General features: G+C 33.8%; 1 protein-coding gene across 3 annotated transcripts in view; it reads left to right on the top strand.

Annotated features, from left to right (window-relative positions):
• The window catches only part of Itgav (integrin subunit alpha V), a 93,715-nt gene that overhangs the window by 65,675 nt on the left and 14,585 nt on the right, over positions 1 to 13,455 (top strand). For all 3 annotated transcript variants that reach the window (XM_076866883.1, XM_076866882.1, XM_076866886.1), the window contains 10 exons: positions 742 to 896; positions 2,991 to 3,128; positions 6,981 to 7,048; positions 8,014 to 8,161; positions 8,683 to 8,775; positions 10,277 to 10,356; positions 10,739 to 10,819; positions 11,262 to 11,367; positions 12,132 to 12,290; positions 13,064 to 13,177. In XM_076866883.1, the coding sequence (XP_076722998.1) occupies positions 742 to 896; positions 2,991 to 3,128; positions 6,981 to 7,048; positions 8,014 to 8,161; positions 8,683 to 8,775; positions 10,277 to 10,356; positions 10,739 to 10,819; positions 11,262 to 11,367; positions 12,132 to 12,290; positions 13,064 to 13,177 (1,142 nt within the window). The remainder of the gene's footprint in view (positions 1 to 741; positions 897 to 2,990; positions 3,129 to 6,980; positions 7,049 to 8,013; positions 8,162 to 8,682; positions 8,776 to 10,276; positions 10,357 to 10,738; positions 10,820 to 11,261; positions 11,368 to 12,131; positions 12,291 to 13,063; positions 13,178 to 13,455) is intronic.

Here is a 13,455-nt window from a genome sequence, read left to right as displayed (position 1 = left end):
AAAATTCATACTCTCATCTGCTTTTAAGAAACTACTTAAAGAACTGAATTTTAGAAAGTGGTAATTGTAACAACTGTGCTTCCGACTCTGCACAGTCATTTTACGTGATTCTTAACCCATCAAATAGTCACTTACTTCATGAGGGACATGTTTATCTGACCATTTGATATGGTAGCTTCGTTCAAAGCAGGAATTTCAATTGGTACAAATTGTTTACCATAGTTTTTATATGATGTGGTTTCCAATTAATGAGTACTTAATCAAAATCGACAAAGAGTCTTGCCACTTGGATTAATGGCAGAAGTTTGGTTTTTTTTTTTTTTTTTTTTTTTGCCCATGCTGGAGATTGAACCCAGGCCTTAGGCACACTAAAGCAGTTACTCAACCACTGAGCTATATCCTCCTCCGAGAGTGAAAGTCTTAATTCACATATATTTCACCCTCTGGACTTCATACAGCTTAAACTAAAAGAATTTTTCCTTTTATATTTTACTGCCATTGTTATTTGGAATTATATATGATATTGCTTTGGGGATGTTTGGCTTAATTATTTAATTATTATAGTAAATTTATTCAGTGTTAATATGTTGTAGTGTCCCTCATTAAAAGATATTTTTAATGAATTTGAAGCCGATCACTTCTCAGAAATAAATATCTCTGTTGACATGAAAATTCTAGATGTCTAGGACAGAGGTAAGTCCATAAAGAATACATTGGTTATAAATCCTTTGATTTATATAGACTTCCAGGTGGAGCTTCTTTTGGATAAACTCAAGCAAAAGGGAGCAATTCGGCGAGCACTGTTTCTCCATAACAGGTCCCCTGGTCACTCCAAGAACATGACAATTTCTAGAGGGGGACAGATGCAGTGTGAAGAGCTGATAGCATATCTGCGGGTAAGAGATCATCTGTGTTCTGTTATCTTTTCTTTTTAATTGTTACTTTTTCATTTTCATCTAAATGACTTCCAAAGTGAAGAGCACAAAAAAATATGCTTAAGGAAATCTGGCTCTTTCAAGCGTCAAACCTGACAGTAGAAGTCATGGATCTTACTTCTGGCAGACTGCAGATGGCCTTTCAACAACAATATTACTGAATGAATTATGATAAGGATATTTATTAAATATTGCTGGACTCAAGACAGTAAAGGAAATCTCCAGGGTCCAAAAAGTCAGCAATCAACTAAACCCCTGAGCTCAAACTGAATTGTGAGTTGAAAGCAAAATTTTGAGCCTAAGCTGCTGGCAAGGATGGGCACTGGGGAAAGGGTGAGTAGGAATTTCAGACACCAGCTTAGGGATTCAGACTCTCCAGGGCCTTCTGCAATCTGAGACTCCTTCATTAGGTCTAGACACTTTCATGAAGCTAAAGTGTCCTTAGGATGGAGGTGCATCTTGACTACAGCCAGAGAAGATGCAAAGAAAAGACTCTATGGAGGTCAGGGTGACCTGTAACTACTTCTTTTCAATATGTGACCTTGCACAAGGTACTTATCAAAATCCAAATTTCTTTATCCTTAAAAAGGGAGTATTAATAATATCAATTTTCTTCTCTTGTTGTAAGTATTTAATAAGATACTTACATGTTGTAAAATCATAGTCTGGCATGAATCTAAAAATCAAAGGTAGTTCTTATTACTAATATTCATGGATTTCCCTTAATCATATCACAAAAGAATGTGGTTCATATTAATCTGAATATTTTAGGGGAACTGCTTCCACAGATAAAAGATGGAAATTTTAAAAAGAAGGCAAACATATCGCTAAAGCTTTAGAAGATTGAGAATCGTTAACGGGTTTATTTCACAGACTCATGTAGAATTCAGCACTGAAACTCAATAATTAGAGAATGTAGAAATTGATCAGGAATAAAATTGATCATGTATGCCGCAGTCTGGCTGGGCAAAATAACTGGGCAGTGACAAGCAACTTGTGAAGGTTGATACAGCGGGAGCCGCTTTATTGTAGGACAGCAGAGGTATTTATACATAACTGAATACACAGCTTGACTCAATTTAGCATCATCCAGTTACAGCAATCAGTCATTAAGGAATCCTCATCATCTTAATAATTATACACAGCTTAACTTAATTGACATAATCTAGACACAGCAGTCAGTCATTAAGGAATCTCCATTATCTTAATAGCTCGCTGGCGTTACTTCTCAAACCACTCCTCCTGGCAAAGTGCCAGGTACCATCTTGACTTGTCTGTGCTCCTCAACACATGTATAGGCCATAAAGGTAATCTAAACATTTCAAAGAGATATCATAGGAAATATGGTATCTGATCACAATGTACTTGTGTTATCTTTCCATCACTATAAGAAATACCTGAGGTAATCAACGTATAAGAAGAAAAGGTTTGAAAGGTTTTAGCCCATGATTGGTTGAGCAACCCTGTAGTTTTTGGGGCTGCAGCTTAATTCTGAAAGAAGTTATGAGGCAGGGCAGTACCACCCACCTCATTGCCAGAAAGCAAAGAGCAAGAGAAAGAGACTGGGGTCCCACAGTCCCTTTCAAGGGCTTCTCCAGTGACCTGAGGACCTGACACTAGGCCAGGCCTCTTAAAGGTTTCCCCACTTCTTCAGTAGTGCCTCCCTGGCGTCCAGGCCTTTATCACATGGACACTTAACATCCAAACGGTAGCAAACAGTTTTTAGAAACCAATAGCAAAAAGATAACTTAGGAAATCGAGTTCCTAGGAAATGTAGTTTTAAATAACTTAAGGGTCAAAAAGAGATTATATTGGAAATATATAATTGAATCATTGTGAAAATACTACATATCACAATGTCTAGATGTCACAGAAGCAAAATGTGAGTGTAAGTGTAGATCCTTCAATGCCATTTAATTTAAATGAATGAGGAAAAGTAGAGGTATTAATTAGACTAGCTTCATAGAATTAGCTGACTTTGTGATGTGCACTTGTAGATTTCTCCAGATACTTTAAGTTGATACTGTCTTTAATGTGAAGATTTTCCATTTCTAGGATGAATCTGAATTTAGAGACAAACTTACTCCAATTACTATTTTTATGGAATATCGGTTGGATTATAGAACGGCCGCTGATGCCACAGGCTTGCGTCCCATCCTGAACCAGTTCACCCCTGCTAACCTCAGTCGACAGGTACTGTCTCTCCCAGTGTGCTCCTGCTACATACTGGGATCTTTATTAAGTTCTTGTAATTTGTGTTCTTAAATATCATAAGGGATTGCTTTTATAATGTTGGTAGATGTTTAGTTAAATAAGTCAGAGGGGTAGAAATGTGAACTTTCCTGTCAGAGATATTTAAATCCACTCTGACCTTAGTTGTGTGCAGAAAAAGCCAGGGTCACATTTCATAAGCATAAAATAATAAAATAATTCAAGGAAAACAACAAAACTCCATTCTTTACGTAGCGTTTTAGTATTTTGCTAAATACCTTTGATACACATCTTTAATATACATTTTGTTTTTAAAGTGTATATAGGTATATATGTATTTACACATTACACCAATATGCATATATAGTATATATTCTGTACATAGACTAAGTACAAGAACATAAGACTTCAGATTGATATTTTAATTTTAGAAAAACCTGTGAAAAACATGTATTTAAATATTGTTATTTTCTGTTTCTTCCTTTTATAACATGTTCATATTTTTGGATTGATATTTTTCCCCATAAAATTCTTTAAACTAAATATAGATTGACCTTTCTATTTTCTTTCTTTCTTTTTTTTTAACCTTTATTTATATATTTTTGTGTGGTGCTGAAGATTGAACCCAGTGCTTCACACATGCTAGGCAAACACTCTACCACTGAGCTACAAACCCAGCCCCTCGTCATTTCTTTTTTATTTTCCTTTAAAGGATCTCATAACTTGCTCATTTGGTTTTTGGTTTTTTAGGGGGTAATTTGACAGGATTATATAACTACAGCATAAAGCAAAGTTTTAAAAAAAATGTTTAGTGTTTTGTAACTTTTATATTTTAATAATCCATTTTGTATATCAGTAATCATATGTCATTTTATACTATCTATTTCAAGAGAGCCTGTTATATATAGCTCTGTGTTTATATTGTCTAATTTGGTAGGTGTACAGTGTTATGTTTATTAACAATTTTGTAGTGGATCTCTATGCCTCTTAAGGTCTGTCAGTCAGTATTGTGCTATCTTTCAAAGTTAATTTTTATTAGAAATTAATTTTAATAATAGGTATGTATTAGTTTTCTGGAGCTTCTACAACAATGTACCATAGAGTAAGGGACTTAAATAACATAAGTTCATTTTCTCACAATTTTGAAGGCTAGAAATCCAAGATCAAAGGGTCACGAGGGTTGATTTCTTCCAAGGCCTATCTCCTTGGCTTATAGATGCTCACCTTCTCTTCTGTTCTCACGTGGTGTTTCCTTTACATGTGTCTGTGTCCTAGACTCATCATTTAAGAAGCACAGGTGAGTAATATTAGATTAAGGCCTACCCTAGTGACATCATTTTAGTTACTTCTCTAAAGACTGTATCTCAAATACAGTCACATTCTGAGGTACTGAGGAATAGAACTTCAACATACAATTTGGGCAAACATAATTCAGCCATAACAATATCCAAAATATTATAATTTTAACTTGTAAGCAATTTAAAAATTGTCAGCAAACAATTTACATTCTGTTTTTTTACTTTCTTCAAAATCCAGAATATATTGTACAATTATAATACATTTAAATCCAGATGCTAAATTTTTGTTGAAAAAAATTTTTGTTTATTTAGAATTCATATAATTTATAGTTGAAAAAGATATATGTACTCAGGTTATTCTAAACATACTAAAAATTTTTTACTAAGGGATTTCAATATCGTTTTTTTAAGTAAATCAGTTTCTCAGTCACACAAGACAAATTTCAAGTGCTCAAGGGCCACATTTGGCTTCTACATGGCTACTTATATTAGTGCAGATCAAAAGCTTCCTCTTTTGCAGTAGGAGATTCAGTGGTTTCTGCAGAAGGAATGGTTATCCCCCCCCCCATTTTTTTTTCATTCAAATATATATCATATTCTTGCTTAGTCCAAGATATTAAGTATAATTCCAGGTATGGTGGCACATGCCTGTAATCCCTGCAACTAAAGGCTGAGGCAGGAAGATCATAAGTTCCAGGCCAGCCTCAGCAATGTAGTGAGACCCCATCTCAAAATAGAAATAAAAAGGGCTAAGGATGTAGTTCAGTGGTAGAGCAACTCTGGGTTCAATCTCCAGTAGTTGGAAAAAAAAAAAAAAAGAAAGAAAGGAGAGATATTAAGTATATAACTGGAGAGATTTGGTTCTCTGGACATAGAAGACATTGCTTTGTGGGTTTCCACTTCTGAAACTATCTTTTCTGGTAACATGGTTGTTTGTTTGTTTGTTTTTTTTTATTGCTTTTCTTCTATACATTGTCACTTAATTATTATGTAGTCATTCAGGAATGCTGTGTTCCTGTTGATAATATTTTAACCACAGCTCCAGTGCCAGCTTAGTTCTTTTCCTACCCTGAAAAGTGGTAGTTAGCCATGTGTTCATTTATCACAGTTTTATTAATATTTTTATACAAATTTCTTATTCCAGACTTCAGATACACAGCTTACATGAGTTTGTTATGCACAAAATTCACCCTTTATTCCTGAACTGAGCAGTGAGTTCCTTTGTGTGACTTACAGAATCACCATAAATTCTCCTAACAATCCTGACCTTTTCTTTTTTCTTGATGCTTATGGCAACTGCTTGCTAATTGAATTAATTGAATTAATTCCATATATTTTGGGGTTTCATCCCAATTAAATTGGCAATTAGCATTCCTATCAAGTATTCTATTCCAGGTAACTGCACTTCCCTTGTGACTTAAAAGTATGCAGTCATTACCTGTTTTTAAATGATTCCTTTCATTATTCTTTTCCTTTAAATCCCTTTCTCTCTTCTTTCCATCTGCTTCTGGGTATGAAGCCCTTTAGATACTAAGAGTAGACAAACCAAGAATTTTCCTTCCTTCTTTTCTCAGTTTTTATATTCCTATTTTCACGTCTTATCCAACATATTCTGCACCTTCCATTGTTTCTCTTTGGGTTTTTTCCATACTGTTCTATCCAGCACATTCTCCTGGACAGACCTGGATAAGGAAAAGTTCAGATTTTTCTTGTTGTACCTATTCTGGTCATTCTAACACTTCTGGTTCTTTTTCCTTTATTTCTTTCTAAATGGCCATGGACATGCTGCATCATTTTGACCAGTTCTTTCCCCCTTTGGTCCTCCTGTTGTGTGGCTCCAGTATATTTTCCGTTCTTTATTCTTTTGTCTTTTGTAGCCATATTTCCATGACATTGACAGAGGGCACACTCTTTAGTGAGGAATTCTAGGGGTTTATATTTATATTTAATATATTTAATATTTATATTTATATATTGCTGAAGTTCACACAACTTAGTTGTAAGCAGAGTCAAAACCTTCAGCCTAGCATGGTAGTGCACACCCTGCAATCCCAGCTACTCAGGAGGCTGAGGCAGGAGGATCACAAGTTCAAGGCTAGCAATATAGTGAGACCCTGTCCCAAAACAAAATATAAAAAAGACTCAAGGATGTAGCTCAGTGGTAGAGCAGCACTGGGTTCAACCCCTAGTATTGCAAAAAACAAATCAAACAAAACAAAAATGAATCTCTCAATTTTTAATCATTACTTCTAAACCAGATTTTATTTCAAAATAGCAATTAAAGTGAGATAAAACTAAAAAGTCCAAATGTTATGTTGTATCTTACTAATATTATTCTTTTTTCTCATTCTTGACAAGCTACACTGACCTGTTTGTAAATAAATGATTTTTTTTTATTCAGGTATACAAACAAGTTGACGAGTGTATATAAATATACATGTGTTCATACATGTCTATACACATATGTACTGATATACACTGCATATGCAACCTGCATATTTTTTTTCATGTAGATAAATAAATATTTTTTTTCTAGGCTCATATTCTACTTGACTGTGGTGAAGACAATGTCTGTAAACCCAAACTAGAAGTTTCTGTAAATAGGTAAGTTTTGTTCCAAACAATAAACATTACCATAAGAAATTCAAATCACAGAGCACATTTTCCTATTCAAAGTACTAATATTTTAATGAGAATTAGTTATATTAGGGGGTAATACATGATTTTATATAATAATAAAGCTATTAATCTTGAACTTAAAAAATATCTACTTTGTTTTTACTAGTTGCCTAGCTTGACAGATTTGTGACCATTTAGCTTTGGATACTATCACAAAGTAATATGTCATCTTAAAGATATACTTCATTGTAGGAATACTCTTGACTCAAGCACATCTTTACCATGTTTTATAGCATATACATTAAAAAGATTATTGTAAAAATCATGCTTTTAGAAAAAAATTAGGGGATTAAAATTTACATGCAGGGCTGGGATATAGCTCAGTTGGTAGAATGTTTACCTTGCATGCACAAGGCCCTGGATTCAATCCCCTTCACCACACACACACACACACAAAGTACATGCTGAGCCAGGCATGGTGATACATACATGTGATCCCATCTACACAGGAGGCCAAAGCCCGAGAACCACCAGTTTGAGGCCAGTCTGGGCAATTTAGTGAGACCCTGATTCAAAATTTAAAAAATAGCTGGGAATGTAAATTCAGTGCTTGCCTAGTATGTGTGAGGCCCTAGGTTCAGTCTCCATCCTTTCCCCTCCACCCCAAAAGTACATGCAGAGATATACAATTACTTCAGTAATAAATATGAAAGCCAGTGATTTATTAGTGGCATCATGGCATTAATGTTTTCTTTTACAGAGAAAAGTGTTGGACTTGCTCCAAGTATGCTATTTTCTGTTTTCTATTGAACTGTGAAGAAGTCTTAAAATATCTTGAGACACTGTTGAACATGTTGGGGCTGTCTGTGTATTTATCTCTTATTTCTTTGAACAGCCATACACTCCCCATGTAGTCTTTTTTCACTGTCTACATTCATATTAACTTTCAGTGATCAAAAGAAGATCTATATTGGAGACGACAACCCTCTCACATTGATTGTTAAGGCTCAGAATCAAGGAGAAGGTGCCTATGAAGCTGAGCTCATCATTTCCATGCCACCACAGGCTGATTTCATTGGGGTTGTCCGAAACAGTGAAGTAAGCAAGCTACCTCTTTAAAAATTGAAATGCACTCACGGGTCTTATTAACATTAATGAGCTACTCCCCTATTTAGTGAAACACAGCTTAGCCATTCTACCTAAGGCTGAATTGCTAGACAATAGAGTGCCTATTCTATGTAATTCCTTTTAAGCCTAATACTTTACATAATGCATTGATACGACATTTTAAAAATTGCTTGCTAAGTGCCTGAAAATGAGGTCAGAAAGATAAAGTGTCTAAGCCTGTCCATCAATTTATTTGTCAGAGGAACTATGGTTATGTATGTAAGTCCTCTAGGGATCTTTCAGAAACACTTTTGCATTTATATGTGGCAGTCACACACAGTTCTGACTTCTTATTCCACATTTGTTGAGATTTATTTTTTTCACTAAAAAAATAAATTTAATATCTAACTGCACGATACTCAGTTGTAACTTTATAATCTTGTGGTTTCTACTTTTTTTTTTAGCCATTAATTTATTTTCCTTTTCACGTCCTTTTTCTTTGTCTAACAAAGGACTTAGCAAGACTTTCCTGTGCATTTAAGACAGAAAACCAAACCCGCCAAGTGGTATGTGACCTGGGGAACCCAATGAAGGCTGGAACTCAAGTAAGACATTTTAATCGAGTGGATTATAGAATACTTTGCTGTTCTCTGCATTCGTTCATAGTATTAAAACAACAATATCAAAAACATTTCAAAATGGTGTCTTTAATTTGGTTTTTGACTTTGAGTATCATAATTGACAGAGTTCTGCTCAGTTTGAACAAGATACTAAAATAATGAGTTGTGCTATTGTACCGTACTCAATAATCTGCTTTAGATGCTGCTTTTAGTTTAGTAAATGGATGAGAACATGGATTAAGAACTGTTATAGCTGGAGAGGTAGCTTAGTTGGTAGAGTGCTTGCCTCGCATGTAGAAGTTCAATCCCTAGCAAGAAACAGACAAACAAAAAACCAAACAAAAACCAAAAAAAGGAACTGAAATTTTAATTTTGGTATTTTAAAGTGACGCTTTAATGGATCCTCAAAAACTACTCTTGCAAATATCAGGACTGTCTTCTTAGGTGAGATAGAATCTACTTATTAACTTGAAGCCATGTATTACAGGTCCCACACAGAAGATCAAAGGGAAATTGAGTTGGATCAGGCCCCTTCAGATGGTGGAACAGGGAGCATAGGAGCTTGAAAAGAAGCAAACACCCAATGGGTCTCTTCCCAAACCTATTAAAAAGGAAACAAAATATACCTCTTATATTTCAGTATAAAGGAAAACATGACAGTCTATGTGGTGTTGCTGTTACAATACAATTAATTTATTTAATGACACATTAATATTGGCAATTTGAGATCTGTGTCATTATGGAGCTAAACATTCCATATTTCTTGAAGTGTATATTTCTCTAAAAATCATTGTTTTATGTGTATGGTGTCTAGGGAAGAGGCCTTGAACAAATATTCTGATCAGTCCTTTTACTTTGTATGTACTCAAAGTTGTCGTTAACAACAGAACATCTTTTTAATTTTTTTGCAACCGTATTTTCTCTAGATCTTTCACTCACAGCCCATTCAGTGTAGAGAGTTCCTAGTTATTCCAAGTTGCCAGCTCCAGGCTTTCCAAAGTGGAAAGCAGGAAGCAGTTCCCAGGAGGTGCCATTTTTGTGTGTCATTTGTGTTATCCCCAAGAAGCCTTCTTTCTTTTACCTTGACTCATTTGTTTGTGACAGGCAGGAATTAGGATGTTTGGTACCTGAGGGGTTTGTGAAAGGTGAGAGGAAGAGCAGTTCTGGTTCTGGCCAGACTTAGGCACAAATCATTGTGTCTAATTAATTAATTGAATCAACAAACATTTACTTTTGCACATTTTAGAAAGATAATTAATATCACAAGGAGGTGTAATTATTATTAGTAATTGTTGTTAAATAGGTTCCAGTATCGATTGTATCTTAAATAAGAGATTCAAGAGAAAACCGTATTTAATTATCTGTGTTCACTTTTACTATAAACAGTGTGTTTTAGAACATTTGTTTTATTTGGATATTGGATTTGAAATTTCTCATTTTTTTTTAGACTTTGACTAATATTACCATTTGTTCCTCTTTCCTTCAGCTCTTAGCTGGTCTTCGATTCAGTGTTCACCAGCAATCAGAGATGGATACTTCTGTGAAATTTGATTTACAAATCCAAAGGTATGGAAAACGCCTTGTGTTACCTTGTAATACCTGTTGAGGAAATGTGTTACAGATATATTATATAACATACTTTAAATATTTTTGAATAGGATAGGTTAAAATTCCAGTACTTTATAGGATTTTTAAAATCAATATTTACATCTTAAGAATAATATTGTCAATTTTTGAGTTTGTAAGACAGAATTAAACATTAAAAAGTAAAACTTGATCATCTTCTGGGAATTAAATGCTATCGAAAATAATTGTTTTGACTTAGAAGGTTTTCATTTCTTTGTGGCTTTGAATCTATTCATTTTTAGTTTTGCTGGGTTTGCCTCAATAGGATTTTGATGATGTTTCTATCCAATTCTGTTCTAAATTTGTTCTTTTTCTTTTTCAGCTCTAATCTTTTTGACAAAGTAAGCCCAGTTGTATCTTACAGAGTTGACCTTGCTGTTATAGCTGCTGTTGAGATAAGAGGGTCAGTATGATTACTAAGTTGAGTATCCTATTGACATGATTGCTTTTGAAATGTAACTGTGAAGCTCAGCCTTCTTTTGGATCATAAACACTTCATGTTAGTGGTACATTACTAAGGCAGGAAATTCTGTTTAAAAAAGGTCTTGGGTATGTTCCAAAGCCCCAAATATTTATTTGTTAGTCCTCTAAAAGAAACAAGACATGACTATAATATGCTCAAAATAAGCTTATTGAGATTTTGCACAAATTGACTTTCCAGTTCACCTGTTATGTGTAGATTTAATAATAGCAGCTATGGTATCTGTGTGCATTCTCTAGTTTTTCCTTTTAAGATTCTTTGTTACTAGGTCTAATTTTATTCATTTGAATATAGCATAATTTTGAAATTGAACTGACCATATCATTTTGATATTCATGGTAGGTTTTCTTTGGTCATTGTTTAGAGTCTCAAGTCCTGATCATATCTTTCTTCCGATTCCAAATTGGGAGCACAAGGAGAACCCTGAGACTGAAGAAGATGTTGGACCAGTTGTTCAGCACATTTACGAGGTTTGCAGCTGTTGGATTTAAGGGAAACCTAGTGAGAGAGCCAACAAAGAGAACAACTAAGCTATGTTTTAAAATCAATGCTATGTAATTTTTATGTGAACTCTGCATAGATTTAGTGTGTACCTATGGTGTACCTATATTTCTTTGAATTTTTCCCTATTTATAAGTTTGTTTTTAGTAGATAAAAAGCTCTAAGTGTTTAAAGAAGGTAATTGATATAATTCGTTATATAATTTTTTTAATTTATTTTTTATTTTTATTTATTTTTTTATTGGTTATTCAAAACATTACAAAGATTGCAGAATCACAGAATACAACAGTTACTATTATGGTATTATGTAAAAATGTGGATGTGTAACCGATGTGATATAATTTGTTATTTAAAACCAATTTATTCTACTTGGATAAAAGAATTAGGTCGTTGGGTATTTTCCCATGGGCATTTTGCAGTTCTGACTAAAAATTGAAAATGCCTACAGTAAATAATCACAATTTTATTTCCATAGGTTGAAAAATTTTGTTATCAATAACTCTATAATATTTAACTCTTTTGTTTATATTTTCATCCTGATAACCTGTTACTCTAGAGACAAATGTTGAGTTTGATATTCTTTGTATAAGATTATGTTGTAATTTAGAGTCTATTTGTGGCAACTCTGCTGTTACTCAAATCCCGTTGTTAATATGATTTCTGAAGTTGGCACATGGGAAGGATTATAGAATAAATTTTTGCCCAGGGTATTTATATTTCTTTTCCTCATTAGCTGAGAAACAATGGTCCCAGTTCATTCAGCAAAGCCATGCTAAATCTTCAGTGGCCTTATAAATATAACAACAACACTTTGTTGTACATCCTTCATTATGACATTGATGGGCCAATGAACTGTACTTCAGATATGGAGATCAACCCTTTGAGAATCAAGGTAACCAAGCTATTAAACAGCTCTTCCTTATGATTACTTTTTATTGCTTTCTTATTAAACCTGTGAAATGCATGAATAGAACAGCTATTTTATTGCATAGGCTTTGCCAAAATATTATAATTCATAACCAATACACTAAGAATTAGATTATTTGTAAAATGGTTAATAATGAATTCTGAGAAGCCTTGGAAGATATTCTTAAGTGAGTTGATTTGACCTTGGATGGATCACATCTTAGTTTATCCAGTGTATAATATTGTTTGAAGACTGTTCTTTTGTTGGAATTTTTATCTTTGGAATAAGATATACTATTTTGCTTGTGATTTTCTTAACTTACATGACCTATGAAAATATCATTTTATAGAATATAAAAATATGCTCTAAGACATAGTCATCATCATCCTAGAACATAAATTTCTGTAAGAGGCTATTGCCCAACATAGTTCAAGGAAAGTTAAGAAAACTAAAAAATATGCTCAAAATTAATACTCATCACAGATGTACTTTAGAATTTCAGGCTGTTTCTATGTATTTTCATCCGTTTCCCTTTTAGTTTTGCAATGAGAGAGACAGTAATTGCTAGGGATAGCTAATTTTTTAAAGACACATTAAAGACTCTATATTTTCTGTCCTCACTCTTCTCAACATATTAACTGGTGAATTTTCTGTCACACCAAATTTTCATGCATAATTGTATATAAGAGCCGTTTGTCAAAATGTCGATATAAAATGTTTTCCATTATTATTTATCACCTTTTTGCAATGCAATACAGATCTCATCTTTGCAAACAGCTGAGAAGAATGACACAATTGCTGGGCAAGGTGACCGGAACCATCTCATCACAAAGCGAGATCTCGCCCTTAGTGAAGGAGATGTTCACACTTTGGTAAGTGCCATTTCAAGTACATGAACTATAAACATTTGAAAATATGTGATTAAAGGACTGATGCCAAAGAACATTTCAAAAATAACAGCAGCTGTGCTTGAAAGAACTACATATATTTTTAAACTGTTCAGTCCTCCTATTTTCTTTTTCGTAGTCAAATTAATGCCAAATTTTTAAGTGATTTGTCAATTGCTGATAAGAATATTTTATGTTCCAAATTATTTTTCTGATTCTGCTTCTTTTAACTGACCTCTTTCTGGGTCTCATCCTGATCTTTG

This window comes from Callospermophilus lateralis, chromosome 9 (genome assembly GCF_048772815.1).
Source record: "Callospermophilus lateralis isolate mCalLat2 chromosome 9, mCalLat2.hap1, whole genome shotgun sequence".
Classification (NCBI taxonomy): domain Eukaryota; kingdom Metazoa; phylum Chordata; class Mammalia; order Rodentia; family Sciuridae; genus Callospermophilus; species Callospermophilus lateralis.
The sequence above is the reverse complement of the archived record's forward strand: the minus strand, read 5'-3'. Positions and strand labels throughout refer to the sequence as shown.